We start from the raw sequence: 19,363 nt of genomic DNA, 5'->3' as shown, positions 1-19,363 counted from the left end.
TTTAAAGATTTGTTTAGGGGTTTGTTTAGCTCTGTGAAGAGTGCTTGCCTAGCAAGCTCAAGGCCCTGGGTTCTGTCCCCAGCTCCAAAAAAAAAAAGAAAAGAAAAAAAAAAAGATTTGTTTATTTATGGATAGGAGTGTTTTGTCTCCATATGTGCACACCAGAAGAGGGCATCAGATCCCATGGGACTATAGTTATAGAAGGTTGTAAGCCACATAAGGGTGCTAGAAATCAGATCCAGGCCCTCTGGAGGAGGCCAGTGCTTTCAGCTGCCGAGTGAGTCATCTCTGCATACCTCCAGTCACCCCATCCCCCATGTACTTCCTGTCTTCCTTTTGTGTATTTGATTTTTTTTTTTTTTGTTGTTGTTTTTTTTTTTGGTTCTTTTTTTGGGAGCTGGGGACCGAACCCAGGGCCTTGCGCTTGCTAGGCAAGCGCTCTACCACTGAGCTAAATCCCCAACCCCCTGTATATTTGATTTTATGTATGATTTTTTTTTGTTTGATATTCTTTGTCTCTCTCTGTCTCTGTCTCTTTCTCTCTGTCTCTCTCTCTCTCTCTTTCTCTGTGCCTGCCTTAGGTCATGTTTGTGTACCACACGTTGTGATGTTGTGCAGGAGGAGCCTAAGGAGGTCAGAAGAGAGTGTTGGAGCTCCTAGAATTGAGGTTACAGACAGTTGTGAGCTGTTTGGTAGGTGCTGGACATGGAACCCAGGTGCTCTGTAGCCCCCCTCCCTCTCCCACTCCCACCCCCACCCCCCTAGTTTAATTTCAAATTTCTTGCTCAAGTGTAGACGGGAGGTTATTCTCTAGAGCACGGTCAATCCCAACAGCTGTTCATTGTGAGTAGTTCCAGAGGGAAGGCTGGGGCCTCATTGGGCCTTCCATATCCATGACGAAATGTCGATGTCCCGTCTTGAGTAGGTCTTGTGCTATGGGCACAGCCTTGGTGAGTTCCTGAGTGTGAGTGTATGCCATATCCAGGACGTACCTTTTGCTGCATGTCTGCCTCTCTTCTGACCCTTACATTTCACCATTCCCTCCTCTCTGATGTCTCCTGAGCTTTGGAGTGGGTGACATAGCTGCGCTGTTTAGAGACTCTACCATTACTTATCTTTGACACTTTTGTCAGTTATGGGTTCCTGTAACCATGGTGTCTTCATTAGGGTTTCTATTGCTGTAAAGAGACAGTGTGACCATGGCAACTCTTTTTTTTTTTTTTTTCCTTTTCTTTTTTTCGGAGCTGGGGACCGAACCCAGGGCCTTGCGCTTGCTAGGCAAGCGCTCTACCACTGAGCTAAATCCCCAACCCCGACCATGGCAACTCTTATAAGAAAAGTATTTAATTAGGGCTGGCTTACAGTTCAGAGATTTAGTCCATATATCGATGTGGCAAGAATCATGGCAACATGTAGGCAGACATAGTGCTAGAAAAGGGCTTCTCATCTGGACCTGCAGGCAGCATTGGGTTGCGGGGGAGACAGACAGACAGATGGACAGACAGAGAGAGACAGACAGAGAGAGACACACACAGAGAGCGAGACATACAGAGAGAGACAGACAGAGAGACAAAGAGAAAGAGAGACAGAGAGAGAATGAGAATAGGTCTGGCTTGATGATCTGAAACCTCAGAGCCCACTCATAGTGACACACTTCCTCCAAGAAGGCCACACCCAATCCTCAATGCCATACCTCCTATTAGAGCTACTCCATGTGTATTTTCATTCTGGTCACACCATACTCTGGACTGTTGTGATAAGAAGCTTCTCTATAAAAGCTAGATTTAGATTTAACACAAGTCTATGGGTGGGTATAAACATGAGTGTTTTTTTCCTTTTCCCCCTCCCCTCCTCTCCCCCCTTCTCTTCCCCTCCCTTCCTTTCTCCTCCTCTCCTCTCCCTCCTCCTTTCCTCTTCTCCTTTTTCCTATCCTCTTCTTTTCTCTTTTCTTTCTGGGTCTCGAGTATTCCAGACTGCCTCAAACTTGTTCTGTCGTAGAGGCCAGCCTTGACCTCTTGATCCTCCTGTCTGTTACAATTGCCGGAGTTATATATGTATACTACCATGCCCAGTGTGTTATTAGCTTATAGTCTATAAGTAACTTCATATTCCTAGATATAAAAGCCAGCTTTATTTATAGAACTGAGAATTATTAAGATTGATTGTTCTGCTGCCTTGCTTTTTTGTGAAAAGACGATATATTGCCCCTGAGGTTGTCTGGAGCTCCCTTCAGCATGGTTTGTACTTGAGAAGTCTGTTCCTTGCCAAGTGAGCAGGTTTCTGTTATGAGGGTTTTCAAGAGTTCTAGAAATGAAAGAAAGAGCAGGTTCAGGGACTCTGGAGAGAAGAAAAAACTGGTAGGCAGAGATCAGGAAGGTGAAAGGTCAGTACGGGAAATGGAGACTAGCTAGAGCTAAAAGGAGCTTGGGTGAGGCGAAGCTGTGCTGTGTTCAGACATTGGGTTTGCTATTGGAGATTTCTGCCTTGAAAACAGACCTTTCCCTCTCGTCTCTTGTGATTTTCTTCCAAGGCAAAGAGCTACACACAGGGGTTAACTACATGCAGATACTCCATGTTACCTGATCCTAACATAACAGTCCACTGGGAGCTGCTGGTGTTGTTGGCCCTTTGAGACCTGGCAGGCAAGGCTAACAAGAAAGACTCCTGTGCCTCTGAGCTTCCTGAGGTTATTGCTTCTTTATGGACATGGCCTGCTTCCTCCTTTCTCCACACATACTGCAGCAACCACAGAAGAAAGAAATTGCTTGGATATGACCCAGAAAAATGAACTTTTACTTTGCTTGATATTACACAGTGAATTGAGACTCTTAGAATGTATTTTTAGCTCTTAATAGTTTTATAAGCCTCTGTCCTGGTCACTTCCTGTTCATAAATATAAGCCCAGATTAAAGACTAATTAATTAATAGTCAATATGGGTAGTCACAGGTCTGTAGAATGCAAGCAGTTTAAAAATGGCTAAGGACGAGGTTAGGCATGATGAATAGTTAATTTAAAAAATGGCTGTTTTGTGGCTTTTTTTTTTTTTTTTCCCGATCTCTCTCTGTCTTAGCTCAAGACCTGCTGTACAAGACCTGGCTACAGGATCGAGCTATCATTGTTACTATTATCATAAGTCTTATACTTTTTTTCCTGTGGTGCTGGGGATGAGATGTATGGCCTTCCCCATAAAACCAGACGCCCTACCGCTAACCACAGCCGGTCACACATCATGATCTTAGGAGAATAGAACCAACATTTTCTTTGTCCCAAACAAGGCGTCTTTTTCTTTTGTTTTTGTCAGACAAAGTTTCTCACCTTATAGATGACTGGTCTGGACCTCACTATGTAGTCCAGGCTGGCCTTGAACTCACAGAGATCCATTTGCCTCTGCCATCCAAGTGCTGGGATTAAAGGTGTTTATTACCATGCCTGGCTCTAAGATACCTTTTAAAAAAATGTATGTATCAGTCAACATCTATAAAATGCTTTCCTTCAGATTTATTTATTCAGTGTGTGTGTGTGTGTGTGTGTGTGTGTGTGTGTGTGTGTGTGTGTGTGTTGTGTACATGGGTGCCAGAAGAGGTTGCCAGATTCCTTGGAGGTAGAGTTACAGACTGTGTGAGCTGTTTCACATATATCTTGGGTACTGAACTTTGGTCCTCTGAAAATACACTCTTTTTTTTTTTTTTTTAAAGATTTATTTACTATATGTAAATACACTGTAGCTGTCTTCAGACACACCAGAAGAGGGCATCGGATCCCATTACAGATGGTTGTGAGTCACTGTGTGGTTGCTGGGAATTGAACTCAGGACCTCTAGAAGAGCAGTCAATGCTCTTTTTTTTCCCTCCATCTTTATTAAATTGGATATTTCTTATTTACATTTCAATTGTTATTCCCTTTCCCGGTTTCCAGGTCAACATCCCCCTAACCCCTCCTCTTCTATATGGGCCTCCCCTCCCCAGCCTCCCCCGATTACCACCCTCCCCCCAACAATCACGTTCACTGGGGGTTCAGTCTTGGCAGGACCCAGGGCTTCCCCTTCCACTGGTGATCTTACTAGGCTATTCATTGCTACCTATGAGGTTGGAGCCCAGGGTCAGTCCATGTATAGTCTTTGGGTAGTGGCTTAGTCCCTGGAAGCTCTGGTTGGTTGGCATTGTTGTTCATATGGGGTCTCGAGCCCCTTCAACTCTTTCAGTCCTTTCTCTGATTCCTTCAACGGGGGTCCCGTTCTCAGTTCAGTGGTTTGCTGCTGGCATTCGCCTATGTATTTGCCGTATTCTGGCTGTGGCAGTTGGTGCTCTTAACCGCTGAGCCATCTCTCCATCCCGTTGCTACCTACTCAGCTTTTAAAAACGTATTTTATTATGTTGTTGAAGTCATCTCCTCAGTCATTCCTTTCTCTTCATTCTCTGGGATTTTATGTTTTTTTTTTTTTTAAGATTTATTTATTTATTATATATGAATACACTGTAGCCGTCCCAGACACACCAGAAGAGGGCACCGGATCTCCCCACAGGTGGTTGTGAGCCACCATGTGGTCGCCGGGACCCGAACTCAGGACCTCCGGAAGAGCAGCCGGCGCTCCCAACCGCCGAGCCATCTCTCCAGCCCGGATTTTATGTTTTTATTCTACTTTTAAGGCTTTTTAAAAATCCTTGGTAGTGGTGTCTTTGGTGTTGTTACCTTAAAGAGAAATATGCTTGATCTTTAAAATAGGTTTAAGGTTGGGGAGTACAGTTCGGTCGTGGAGCTCTTGCCTAGCACATATAGTGCCCCCAGCACTGGAAGAAAAGTCAAGGGCATGGCCATAGGAATGGGTACAAGGCCTACATCCTAGGCAGATATGTTACAAGCTACCAGGATTTAAAAAAAAAAAAATTGTGTCAATTCCTTTGCCTAGGAGGGAAGCAAGATGTCAGTACCATCTGGTTTTGATTCATGTGTGTCTGTGTGTTTTAACTGTCTACAGTTGTATGTGATGGTGTGTGTGTGTGTGTGTGTGTGTGTGTGTGTGTGTGTGTGTGAGAGAGAGAGAGAGAGAGAGAGAGAGAGAGAGAAAGAAAGAAAGGGTGGGAACCATTGTTTTTCATTTATAGGGGTGAGAACCCTGTATGGGAAAGCCAAGTAGTATGATGATTTTGTAAGATCAAGGTGGGCCAGAGAGATGGCTCAGAGGTTAAGAGCACTGACTGCTCTTCCAGAGGTCCTGAGTTCAAATCCTAGCAACCACATGGTAGCTCACAACCATCTGTAATGGGATCCGATGCCCTCTTCTGGTGTGTCTGAAGACAGTGACAGTGTACTCATACACGTTCCTGAGTTCAGATCCAGTACCCATATAAAAAGGTGGCCGTTGTGGCAAAGGACTGGAATCTCAGCACTTGTCAGGCAGAGACAGGCAGATCCCTGGGGCTTGCTAGCCAGTCAAGACTAGCTGGATTGATGAAATCCAGGTCCAGAGATTGTGTAAAAACTTAGGTGGGAAGTGATTGAGGAAAGCTCCTAACTTTGACACTTTGACATTTGATCTTCACACATAGGCACCACGTATCCATACTCATACATATGCACCCCCCTCTGTGTGTGTGTGTGTGTGTGTGTGTGTGTGAGAGAGAGAGAGAGAGAGAGAGAGAGAGAGAGAGAGAGAGAGAGAGAGATTGATTGAGATTGAGATTCCCTCGGCACCATCCACCTTTTTTTGAGACAGGTTTCTTACCTGCTGAGAGCTCACCAAGTAGGTAGGGCTGCCTAGCTAGTGATCATCAGGGATCCTGTTTCTCTCTTCTCAGAGCTGGGCTACAAGTGTGTATTGCAGGGGTTTTACATAAAACGGAATTGAAATCCACATGCTTGCAAGACATGCAGTTCTGTGACTGAACTGTCTCCCCAGCCCTTCACTCTTGGCTTTGTGGGATGAGAACACACGCATGTTCCGTTTTATGGTGTGTGCCTCTGTTCTCTCTGGACGTGTGGTTTGGACTATGGACAAACAAGAGTTTTATTGTTTTCTTTACAGATGAACACAGGCTTCACAGTGGCAAGCTCTGTCTGATCATCCTCACGTGTATCGCAGAGGTAGGTCTTGCTGTGAGTCCTGGGTGTGAGCTGATGTCTCCCGGATAGAGTGCTCCTTTCTGCCCACCCACTTCTCTTCTGTGACTGGAAGGTTTTTTGTGTTGTCCATCTTCTTCCTCTAGGACGTGAGCTTAGGCACCACTCTGCCCTCCTCCTCTGGCGCACTCTGTGGACTCAGTTAGCATCCATTAGATGGATTCCTAGTGAACCTCGAGGTGCCTGAAATGTAGCTCAGCCGAACAGTGCTTGCCGAGCAGTCATGGAGCCCTGGCCTTGACTCCCGGCACCATATGAAAGCCTGGCATGTCTCTGGAGAAGGAGGCAGGAAGATTAGAATTTTAAGGCTTTCCTTGCTGTAATAGTGAGTTTGTGGTACCTGGGAATACGTGAGATTCCATTTAAAATAAAGCCCAACTGGCACAGTAACTGTGGTGGTTGAGAACAGGATGGTATTCCATCTACCATCTTTTTTAAGAGAGAGGTCTGTTATAGTCCAGGCTGCCACAAGCTTCCTATGTGGTTTTGGATGGCCTTGAACTTCTGACCTTTTGTCTCTACCCCCCTGTGCGTTAGACTTACAGGTACACAGCATACCACCACACATGGTTTTATGTGGTGGTGGGACTGCATTATGCTTGCTGCACAAGACTACGCCAGCTGAGCTACAACCCCATCTGTGTTCTGGCATTTAACAGTTCTAACCAAAAGGTTTAAAATGTTCTAAAAACCAGTCATTTCCCTTTGGAGCTGCCCGTGTTGTATCTTGTATTTAGTGAATTAAAAAAGAGCTGAGGTATCTTGGGGATAGAGGAGTAGAAGAGAAACAGGAATTCTCCTGTTGTATTTTGGTGGTGAGTAGGACCCGAAGGAGGAAGTCATGCGGATGAATTACATTTCTGTAACCAAATTCCAAATAAGCAGCAGTTTACGTGTGGGGACATGGTTCCCCTGGTAAAGGCACTTGCTACCAAGTCTGATGGCCTGAGTTTGATCCTGGCATCCAGATGATGGAAGGAGAGAACTGACTGGTTCTTGCAAGCTGTTCTGTGACCTCCACATGTGCACCTGTGCACTTATTCACACACAGTAGTGTCATTTTTTAACAAAGGGGCTTCAGTTTTCTTTACGCGGTTTAAGTGGTACAGTCTGTTGCTGAGGGAAGACACGGCTGTGGGCCACGACTCTGGAGCCTGAGGCATCTTGTTCACAATGTAGCTGCTGTCCTCAGAAGCAGAGCTGATTGCTGGTGTCTATCAGTTAGATGCAGTGAGAATTTTGGTTTCTTTAAAAACACAGAGATATTATAAGCATATGTTTTTATTTTAATTTCAGGTGTGGGATTTGGGGTACCTCAAATTGTCCACAGCAGCTGACTATGATTTGCCTCATGCGGTAGCAGGGGCATGATAGCGACAGCTGCAGATAGTTTCTGCACGTGTGTGATGTTTGAATTCTGGGGCCTCTGCTAGGGCCCCATGAGGCATGTGGGTTGTTGGTCGGTGCTTGCTCTTGGTTGTGGTTTGTTAAATAGTTCGTAAAGAAGAAACAATGAGAAGAAATTAGATATCCTGACATCGAAGACCAAATTTGCCCCAAGGACACCCCTAATCATCAGGAAGTCTAAGAATAATGACATCCCCTTTCCCTCTGTCCTTTTTTCTCTCCTGTCTAGTGTTAGGGGGTTGAAAGGGTGGAAGAAAAAAAGGACCCACAAAGTAGCCAAAAGTCTGTCCACATTTAGGCATTCTTCCTTTTCTCTTTTTCTTCATTTTGAGTCCTTAGCCCATAGAGACACAATTAGGATGGATCTTTAATTCCTTAATTTAATCTCTCGGAAGACACCCTCTTAGATATACATGGAGGATGCCTTAGCAGTGATTTGAAAACTATTCAGATCATCCGTAAAGCTTACCTATGGCAACTGCTGCTTCCCTGTGAGAAGGCTGGGCCAACTAGACTCACATTTGTTGTCGGTGGTGACCCCCAGCCCCACCCAGCCTGATGGAGCTTGAGCAACATTTAGAGCCTCAGCCTCTGCTTTCAGAACTCCCTGTCCTTGTCTTTGGTTTTTTGAGACAATAGTCAAGGTAATCCACAGGGTGTAGCGGTCTCCCACTGGCTTCCTTTCTGTGTTCTCTTGGGAAGATGAGCTCTTTTCACAAGGCCAGGGGAGGCCAGGTCTGGACGAACTGCTTATTAACAGTGGGCCTTGTGTAATTGCTTTTCAAAAATCTTTTAAAGAAAATCTTTGAAGGAGTTGTTTTCACAAATGGTAACAGTTTTGGTAACGGGCGTCTGTAGGCATGTCAGATCTCAGGACGGTGTTGGGAAAGGGACAGTGGATGCTTATTTCCAATCCACTGTGGTGAGATTTGATTTTTCCATCAGTCTTTAAAAGCCAGGGAGAGATGGGGTCTTGCCTGCTTCTGCGCTGCCAGCATAGCAGTTGTTTCCTGTTGTGCTGAGCTCGTTCCCAGCAGAGCGCAGGACTGCCTTATTCCAAAGCCTCATGTGGCTCTTGCACATGCATGGTCTTGCCCCTGTGAGAGCCTCCAAGCTGTCACAAGCTGTCACAAACACAGCTGACTCCTTGCGCAGATGGAAAGGAAGAGAGAATAGGAAGTCAGATTCCTCTCAGCATTTGTCTCAAATCCCTGGATTTTAATCTTTATTGTATTTAATTTTCTCAGAGATCTTTGACCAGCTAAAGGCATGCTGGGAAACTATACTCATTTTCATGGCTTAGGCGAGGGGTTGAGAGAAAGGCTCTAGACTTACACTTCAGCTCTCCAGCTGATCCTGAAAGTGGATCTTAAAGGTCCAAGAGTTTGGTCTGAGGTTATATTTCAGTTGGCCAAGCACTTGGTTCAGTCTATCACTGCAGGAACTATGCCTGTACTCCCAGCAGTCAGAGGTGGAGGTGAGGCAGGAGGGGCAGAAGTTCAAGGCTGTTCTTAGCTTCATAGGGAGTTGGAGGCCAGCCTAGGCTGGAGGGGACCTTGTTTTAGAGCTTGGGGAAGGAGGGAGGGAGGATTTGTAGGATGTCACAGCCTGCTCGCCTGCCTGCCTTTCTTCCTGCCTTTCAGCTGGTTGGTGCTGGGTACCTTAATCCCAGCACTCAGGAGGCAGAGGCAGGTGGATTTCTGTGAATTTGAGGCCAATCTGGTCTATGCAGTGAGTTCCAGGACCTCCAGGGCTACACAGTGAAACCCTGTCTCAAAAAACCAAAACCAAACCAAACCAAGCCAAACCAACCAAAACAAAACAAATCAAACCAAACCAAAAACCAAACCAAAACAAAAAACCAAAACCCACCCTCATTAAATTTTCCTATCTTCCTTTGTCGCTCCCTCCCCACCTCCATCCCGTCTTTCTTCTGTCTTTTAAAGTGTGCTTGCTTATTTATGAGTGGATGCGCGTGCACTTGTGTCTTGGCTTACACACGGAGGTCGGAGGGCAGCTTCGGGTTGCAGCGCAGTGGGTTGCAGGAGCAAACTCAATCCGTTCGTCAACATGGTGGAGTCGTCTACCCACTGAGCGAGCATCTCACCGCCCCTCTCATCCTGTCTTTCTCGGTCTTTCTGTTTTTATTTTTATTGTGTTTTTGTCTTTCCTCAGGGTCTCATATAGCCTCCATTAGGATTAAATTGACTGTATAGCAGGATGACCTCAAATTCCCGGTCCTCCTGTCTCCTAAATGCTGAAGACTGGGCCTGTGCCACCATGCCCAGTTGAGTTTCTTAAATGTAGTTACCACGTCTTGCCTTTTCTGTTTTTGTCAGGATCAGTATGCCAACGCCTTTTTACACGATGACAACATGAACTTCCGGGTAAACCTACACAGAATGGTAGGTGCGACTTTACATTTACTTCTCGTGTGTTGGATGAGTTAGGATGCTTCTTTCAGAACAAATGTCGCTGGATAATTGTGCTTAAAGGGCTCAGGGCATGATTGCTTTCCAACAGACCTGTCTGCCCTTTAGGGTGCTTTTGTTTGTCATGGAGATGTGTTTTGCTCTCCTGGGGACAGAAAGATCTACAGCCAGATGGCGATTATCATAATACTGGGCAGTAGAGGGACATGGATTCCCAAAAGGTCTCATGTCAGTGTGGCACGGTGTGAGCATGGAGGTCAGAGCACAGCCCGCAGGAGTGGCCTTAGTCCTCTCCCTGTATCACACGGGTCCCAGAACTCAGGCTTGTCAACAAGTGCCTTAAACTGCCAAGCCATCTTTTTAAGCCCTGTCTCTCCAGACACTGAGTTCTCTGTAGCCAAAGCTGGCCTTCAACTTCTGAGTCTCTTGCTTCTGACTTCTTATGCTAGAAGTACAGGTGTCCATCCATTGTGCCCAGCCATGTAGCATGGCTTTTATTCTATAAGACTATGGTCTGCTTCGATTCATTCACCCGAGAGGCGGAGTGTGGAGAAATCAGAATAGGGAAGATGAAGCTCAGACTGGAGTGTGTTGAAACATGTTACAACATGGTTTAGATTTGAAACTTAGCTCTCCTCCCTACCCCCCGCCCCAATGCTACAGTTGCTGACGTAAGCTACCACCATCCCTTCCTTCTCTTTTTATTTATTTTTTACTTTTTAAATTTATTTTTTTTTTAATTTTATGTGTATGGGTGTTTTGCTTATATGTATGTCTCTGTACCACTTAAGTGCCTGGTGCCTGAGGAAGCCAGAAAAAGCATTTCAGATCCCTAGGAACTGGAGTTACAGACAGTTGTGAGCTGTCATGTGGGTGCTCCTAATTAAACCCAGGTCATCTGGAAGAGCAGCCAGTGCTGAGCCATCTTTCTAGGCCCTGTCCTCTTTTATGTGTCTGAGCAGGTACATATGGTATAGTCAGAGCCTTCGGTGTTGCTCCCAGCGCACTGTCCACTTCTTTTTGAGACAGGGCTCTGGTCTGGAGCTGGCCAGAGACTCCTAGAAATCTGCCTGACTCTACCAACCCAGCATTGGGATTACACACGAGTGGCTTTCCGTGGCTTCTGGATGCCTTGTGCTTGGCTTTACCAACTGAAGCATTTCTCCAGCACCTCCTCTTTTTCTTACTTATTTTTATTATTATAGAAAAGTACCATTGTACCTTGTTTGCTGTTAACAATGCCATAAATGAAAGTAATAACAGTTGTCCTGTTGTAGTGTTTCCTTTGGGACGTGCTGTAATTTGTGTTTTTGTCACACACCTTTCATTGATAACTCAGAAGCATTTTCCTGTGCCTGTCCTGCTTGCTCCCTCCTGCACCCCACTAGAAAGAGAAAGACAAGGTGGATGCCTTGGAGTAAATCTCTGTAGTGGTCATTTTATTTGCATGAGAAACATAAGTCATTGGATTTCAGTTCAAGTGTCTGCTAATTCCCTCTTTTCTGCATGTGCATTTTTAAAGCCTATGAGACACAGGAAGAAGGCTGCTGACAAGAATCTTCCCTGCCGTCCCCTGGTGTGCGCAGTCCTGGGTGAGTGAGCAGTCAGAACGGCATGTTTCTGAAGCACTGGTGATTTTCATGGTGAAGGTTTTGGTTGTCATGCCTTTTCCTCAGCATATTTACAGAAGAAGCTCTGTTTCTTGTGTTCTGTAAATCACCTCAATGACTAGAGTGCTCAGTAAAAGGTGCTGCTGCTCAAAAACAAAACAACCAACCAACAAACCCAAACAACTTCCCTGGGACAGGACAAAAATGAGTATGTGTTACTCGTCACCAAGATTTCAAATTCTTACTTCTCTTTCGTGGTCTGCAGTGATGTGTTTAAAGGTCAGAAACTTTACAATTTGAGATTCAAACATGGAAAACTTCCCTGAGTAAGTTGAGATGGGGCTGACAGAGCTGGTAGGTAGGGTCTTGTATCATCCTCTTTGTTCAGAAATCTGCATTGGTGCACTTTTTTTTCTTCTTTTTTCTCTGTAGCTTTGGCTGCTCTGGAACTTGCCCTGTAGACTAGGCTGGGCTCAAATTCTTAGAGATCCCCCTGCCTCTGTCTTTCAAGCACTGGGACTAAAGGTGTGCGCTATCACCCCTGACTGTTAGAGAAGCTCCTGATCTCACTTGCACCTCAGTTCCTGGATCTGCCTGATCTTAGAAACTATGTGTATATATACATATATACATATATACATGTGTGTGTGTATATACATATACATATACATATACATATACATATATATATATATATATATATATATATATATATATATATAGAGAGAGAGAGAGAGAGAGAGAGAGAGAAAGAGAGAGAGAGAGAAAAGAGAGCAAGCGCCTCTATTGGCCCAGAGCTTCACAGCCGATTTCAATGAGCTTCTGTCAATCAGCAGGATAGTGAACTGGGACAGACTGACAGACAGCTTTAGAGCTGAGCCTCTGCCTGTGTGAATGGGTTCCAAGTACTTTCATCTCTGCTTGCTTCATTTCTCTAGTCTCAGATCCCCTGTAGGCATTTGTATTTGTGTTATGTGTGGAATGAGATATGTGTACAATGAAATTTCCCTTGTATCCACATTTTCTTAAAATGATTTGTTTTATTTCATGTGCTTTGGTGTTTTGCCTGCATGTATGTCTGGGCAAGGTTGGCAGATCCTCTGGAACTAGACTTCTAGACAGTTACCAGCTGCCATGTGGGTGCTGGGAATTGAACTGGGGTTCTCAGTTCTCAGAGCCACCTCTCCAGCCCCTCCCTTGACTCTAAATGTGTTGGCAGGTCTTTCTAGGCATAGGAGAGTAAGATCTTTATCTTGTTAACCTAGAAGACAGTGAACGATTTTACTGAAATGTAATAGTGACCGAAGCTTTTTGCTTGTTAATTTCCAAGTGGCAAGTGTTTAAAAAGTGGCATAGAAAATAAGTTCTTACAGATAGATGTCAGCAGGGGATGTCACTCAGTGTGAGCAGAAGGCACACAGTTTTGAGGAGCTTTTTTCCCCAAACTCAAAGGTAAGGAGTGAATTTGATTGTGTTTGATAAAAATTTTCTCCTTTCTCTTTTTAGACCTGATGGTGGAGTTCATTGTAACGCACATGATGAAGGAATTCCCTATGGATCTCTATGTGTAAGCTCCATGGCTCATTTTATATGTGCAGATTTATTTTAAAGAATCAAGTGATAGAAAATGTTTGCTCTGTGTTTACTTCAAGAAAAACTCACTGGGAGGAGAGGTGGTTCAGTGGTTAGGAGTGCATACTGCCTGTGCAGGGGACCAGAGTTCAGTGTCCAGCACCATGGCATGCGGGTCACAATAGCCTGTAAGTCTAGTTCCAAGGTGACTGACACCTCTAGCCTTTGTGGGAACCCACACTCATGTGCATATACCTACATAAAACAAATCTTTAGGAAAGAAAACCAAGATTCTTTTAAAAAGAATTTGTGTGTGAAGAAATGCCAAGAAATGTTGTGTTTGTTGTTTTGTTTTGGAAGGGAGAAAGTATAAGCCAGAGTTTGGGTTTTACGTATCTCTTCTATCTCACTTTTAAGCTTACTGCATGGAGGTCTAGGTAGATAGATGCCTGGAAGCAGATCAGGAGGCTCTTGCGCTCTAAAGATGTATAAAGCCGGCATTCATTCGCTCTCTGTGCTAGTATCAAGCAGTCACTAATGTTTAGAGAGTAGGTAGAGGTCAGCAGAGACCTTTGCTCTGTTCTTTGTCTATACTGTCTTGATATCCCACACCCTTGTCAGGTAGGTTTATGTCGCCAATGGCCATGCTAAACTCCTAAGGAGATGTGATTGTCCATAGCAGTTGTTTCCATGACGCGTGAGAGGCCACTGAAGTTTTCTTGGGGTTCAGGTAGGCCACTTAACTGTATATTTTTCTTTCTTCAGAAGCAGCTCAGGAGGGGCGGATTGGTACAGGCCTGCGATCCTAGCACTTGGGATGGGGGCAGGATAAGTTCATGGCCATTCTTAGGTACACGGTGATTTTGAGGCAAAGCTGAGTTATTGGAAACCTTGTACACACACACACACACACACACACACACACACACACACACACACACACCCCTCAGTTAAGTCTGACAATGGAATTGATGCCTTCCTGTTTCCGTCTGAGAGCGTCATTGGTGTGCTAACTTGGCACACTATCCCAGTGTCAGGGATGTGGGTGTGCCCAGGGCTTCACAGAGCAGACCACCAGATTTCAGATTGCTTACAGGCTGAATGTTATGGTTTCCTGGGTCTAGTGTAATAATAGTGAACTTTACTTTTGGATTAGTAAGTTAGTTTGCCATACTTTTTGGGTTTAGATGTCTGATGCTTGATTTTAACTCAAAGGCAATGAAACTACTTTTTATAAAACTTAGCAGATGAATTTCAGCTTATTTTAGATGGAGTCTGTGAACACCAACCAGTACCTTAGGGATTAAATATATTTTTAGTATAGACTTTCTGACTTTTTCTTCTTTTCATTTCTCCTTTATTGTTTTTAAATTTTTTCCTTCCTTCCTTCCTTAAGACAGGGTCTTGCTATGTAGAGCTGGCTGTCCTTGAGCTCACTCTGTAGACGAGGCTGGCTTTGAACTCACAGAGATCCGCCTGCCTCTGCCTCTCAAGTGCTGGGATTAAAGGCCTGCACCACCACTGCCAACTCTGTTTATTATTACTTTTTATGTGCATGATTTCCTACCAGGTAGGCCCCTGGGATTGAACTCAGTTGTCAGGCTTGGTGGCAAATGTCTTTCTCCTCTGAACCATCTTTCCAACCCCCTACCATATATTTTTTAAAAATTGTTATTAATTTGTGCTGTTGTTTGAGTCAGAGTCTTGCTATTTAGCTCAAGTTAACCTAGAACTTGCTATGTAAACCAGGCTACCTTCTTCTTTTTTTTTTTTTTTAATTCATTTATTATATATAAATACACTGTAGCTGTCTTCAGATACTCCAGAAGAGGGCATCGGATCTCTTTACAGATGGTTGTGAGCCACCATGTGGTTGCTGGGAATTGAACTCATGACCTCTGGAAGAGCAGTCAGGTGCTCTTAACCGCTGAGCCATCTCTCCAGCCCTCCAGGCTACCTTCTAACTGGTGATCCTTCTGCTTCAGCCTTAAGTACTAGGATTACAGGCGTGGATCACAATCCCGGGTATATTCTAATTTAAAATATCCGCTTTATAGGATAGGGGGCTTATGTCCAGGAAACCGGGAAAGGGAATAACATTTGAAATGTAAATTTAAAAAATCCAATTAAAAAATATTCAATAAAAAAATCTAAAACAAAACAAAACAAAAACAAGCTAGGCATGATGGTGCATTATTCCAGTCCCCCACCTCGGTTTGTTTTTAAAATGGGTTCCAAGCTAGGATGGTCTTGAATCCTCTATGTAGATAAGAATGGCTTTTACTTTTTTTTTCTGTTTCTATCTCCCAAGTGCTGTGATTACAGGCGTGCTCCATCCTGCTAGCCCAAAACACGTGTTTTGTTTTTGTTTTTGTTTTGTGTTGCCCAGGCTGTCCTGAAACTCCCTCCATAGACCAGGCTAACCTCAAACTCAGTGATGTATCTGTCTCTCTGCCTCCTGAGTGCTAGGATTAAAGGTGCAGTTGCCTTCCTCTATACAAAAGAGAAACAAGCCGAGAAAGAAATTAGGGAAACGACACCCTTCATAATAGACCCAAATAATATAAAGTACCTTGGTGTGACTTTAACAAAGCAAGTAAAAGATCTGTACAATAAGAACTTCAAGACACTGAAGAAGGAAATTGAAGAAGACCTCAGAAGATGGAAAGATCTCACATGCTCATGGGTTGGCAGGATTAGTATAGTAAAAATGGCCATTTTACCAAAAGCAATCTACAGATTCAATGCAATCCCCATCAAAATACCAATCCAATTCTTCAAAGAGTTAGACAGAACAATTTGCAAATTCATCTGGAATAACAAAAAACCCAGGATAGCTAAAGCTTTCCTCAACGATAAAAGGACTTCAGGGGGAATCACTATCCCTGAACTCAAGCAGTATTACAGAGCAATAGTGATAAAAACTGCATGGTATTGGTACAGAGACAGGCAGATAGACCAATGGAATAGAATTGAAGACCCAGAAATGAACCCACACACCTACGGTCACTTGATTTTTGACAAAGGAGCCAAAACCATCAAATGGAAAAAAGATAGCATTTTCAGCAAATGGTGCTGGTTCAACCGGAGGTCAACATGTAGAAGAATGCAGATCGATCCATGCTTATCACCAGGTACAAAGCTAAAGTCCAAGTGGATCAAGGACCTCCACATCAAACCAGATACACTCAAACTAATAGAAGAAAAACTAGGGAAGCATCTGGAACACATGGGCACTGGAAAAAATTTCCTAAACAAAACACCAATGGCTTACGAAGATCAAGAATCGACAAATGGGATCTCATAAAACTGCAAAGCTTCTGTAAGGCAAAGGACACTGTGGTTAGGACAAAACGGCAACCACCAGATTGGGAAAAGATCTTTACCAATCCTACAACAGATAGAGGCCTTATATCCAAAATATACAAAGAACTCAAGAAGTTAGACCGCAGGGAAACAAATAACCCTATTAAAAAATGGGGTTCAGAGCTAAACAAAGAATTCACAGCTGAGGAATGCCGAATGGCTGAGAAACACCTAAAGAAATGTTCAACATCTTTAGTCATAAGGGAAATGCAAATCAAAACAACCCTGAGATTTCATCTCACACCAGTGAGAATGACTAAGATCAAAAACTCAGGGGACAACAGATGCTGGCGAGGATGTGGAGAAAGAGGAACACTCCTCCATTGTTGGTGGGATTGCATACTGGTCCAACCATTCTGGAAATCAGTCTGGAGGATCCTCAGAAAATTGGACATTGAACTGCCTGAGGATCCAGCTATACCTCTCTTGGGCATATACCCAAAAGATGCCCCAACATATAAAAAAGACACGTGCTCCACTATGTTCATTGCAGCCTTATTTATAATAGCCAGAAGCTGGAAAGAACCCAGATGCCCTTCAACAGAGGAATGGATACAGAAAATGTGGTACATCTACACAATGGAATATTACTCAGCTATCAAAACAATGACTTTATGAAATTCATAGGCAAATGGAGGGAACTGGAAAATATCATCCTGAGTGAGCTAACCCAATCACAGAAAGACATACATGGTATGCACTCATTGATAAGTGGCTATTAGCCCAAATGCTTGAACTACCCTAGATGCCTAGAACAAATGAAACTCAAGACGGATGATCAAAATGTGAATGCTTCACTCCTTCTTTAAAAGGGGAACAAGAATACCCTTGGCAGGGAAGAGAGAGGCAAAGATTAAAACAGAGACTGAAGGAACACCCATTCAGAGCCTGCCCCACATGTGGCCCATACATATACAGCCACCCAATTAGACAAGATGGATGAAGCAAAGAAGTGCAGACCGACAGGAGCTGGATGTAGATCGCTCCTGAGAGACACAGCCAGAATACAGCAAATACAGAGGCGAATGCCAGCAGCAAACCACTGAACTGAGAATAGGACCCCCGTTGAAGGAATCAGAGAAAGAACTGGAAGAGCTTGAAGGGGCTCGAGACCCCATATGTACAACAATGCCAAGCAACCAGAGCTTCCAGGGACTAAGCCACTACCTAAAGACTATACATGGACTGACCCTGGACTCTGACCTCATAGGTAGCAATGAATATCCTAGTAAGAGCACCAGTGGAAGGGGAAGCCCTGGGTCCTGCTAAGACTGAACCCCCAGTGAACTAGACTGGTGGGGGGAGGGCGGCAATGGGGGGAGGGTTGGGAGGGGAACACCCATAAGGAAGGGGAGGGGGGAGGGGGATGTTTGCCCGGATACCGGGAAAGGGAATAACACTCGAAATGTATATAAGAAATACTCAAGTTAATTAAAAAAAAAAAAAATGGGCACCACCAGACCTAACTCTAAATTTTTTTCCTATAAATGTTGAGCTGTCAGTGTCCTTCACAAATGCATTATTAGTGTACCAAAGTACTCTAGAACCTAGTAGTTTAAGATCAATATTCATAATTTTATATTTTCTGTGGAAACGTTCACCCGGATATTTTTTTTTTTTTCTTTTTCTTTTTTTCGGAGCTGGGGACCGAACCCAGGGCCTTGCGCTTGCTAGGCAAGCGCTCTACCACTGAGCTAAATCCCCAACCCCACACCCGGATATTTTTAACCTGAGACCTCTCATGGGTCGATAATTTATTTCTTTCAGACTGATTCTCATGTGTCACAGGCTGGCATTTGCTACGGATCTAAGGCCATCCCTGAGCTCCTGGTCTTTTGCTTCTATGTGCAGAATGCTGGGATCACACATGCTACCAGGCTTGGTTTTATGTAGTGCTAGGGATGGGCCCAGGCCTTTGTGCACAGAGGCAGACCCTCTACCAACTGACCCTGCCCTGGGCTGGAGCTTGCTGTATAGCCCAGGCACACCAATCCGCCTCAGCTGTACTGGGCTCAGAAGGCCGTAGAAAAAAGTGCTAGGTGGGGCTGACGCTCAATGAAGTCCTGGGGCTGGAGAACTTGCTTTGGTGTTCATGTAATAGCTGTTGGTAAGCCTTGGTTTTTTAATGATGTTTTGTGTGTGTGTGTGTGTGTGTGTGTGTGTGTGTGTGTGTGTGTGTGTGTCAGAGGACTGTTTGGGGCATCAAACTTAGTATCTCAGACTCGGTGGCAGGCATTTTTACTTGTTGAGCCATCTTGCTGGTACAATCCTGTTCTTCCCCTGACTCTCTGTTTAGGTTGTTTACATGCAGTTAGCTTTCCTCACAGCGAGTAATCCAATAGAGAAAGGAGGAGTGTGGAGCCCGAGATGGAAGATACAGTGTCTGTTATAACTGAATACCAAGTGTTCTGCATTTCTTTCGGTCACATGGATATAATGTGGGAAGGATTATGCCAGGGTGCTATTGTTTGATTGTCTCTTCCAAATCCTATGTTGGAAATTAATCTCCAGGACACAGTGTAGGGATATAGGCCCTAATGAGAGGCATTTAGATCATGAAGACACCACTCATGAGTGGATTAGTATCAACTAAAAAAGGGCTAGAGGTTGTGACCCCAGTTACTCACACCCTCTCTTCGTTCCCTACACATCTTCAGCCCTTTGCACACGTTTGTGTGCACAGCTGTGTGTGAGCTTACTGTCCTTTTTCCTTCCACCTTCCATTGTGAATGGTGCGTGGAAGATTCCCCTTCTTAAATGCTAGCACTCTGACACTGGACTCTACAAGGAACACATTTCCTTATAAATTGTTTTATTTGTGACGAAGAATTGTGAGTTCTAGGGGGCTAGGATTGCCA

General features: G+C 44.3%; 1 protein-coding gene across 2 annotated transcripts in view; it reads left to right on the top strand.

Moving 5' to 3' along the window:
• The window catches only part of Armh3 (armadillo-like helical domain containing 3), a 181,958-nt gene that overhangs the window by 48,420 nt on the left and 114,175 nt on the right, over positions 1 to 19,363 (top strand). For both annotated transcript variants that reach the window (XM_087559283.1, NM_001402549.1), the window contains 4 exon segments: positions 6,024 to 6,082; positions 9,865 to 9,930; positions 11,480 to 11,549; positions 13,074 to 13,134. In XM_087559283.1, coding sequence (XP_087415409.1) covers positions 6,024 to 6,082; positions 9,865 to 9,930; positions 11,480 to 11,549; positions 13,074 to 13,134 — 256 coding nt within the window.

The sequence above is a fragment of the Rattus norvegicus genome, chromosome 1 (genome assembly GCF_021556685.1).
Source record: "Rattus norvegicus strain SHRSP/BbbUtx chromosome 1, alternate assembly SHRSP_T2T, whole genome shotgun sequence".
Classification (NCBI taxonomy): domain Eukaryota; kingdom Metazoa; phylum Chordata; class Mammalia; order Rodentia; family Muridae; genus Rattus; species Rattus norvegicus.
This window is presented reverse-complemented; position numbering and strand designations above follow the sequence as displayed.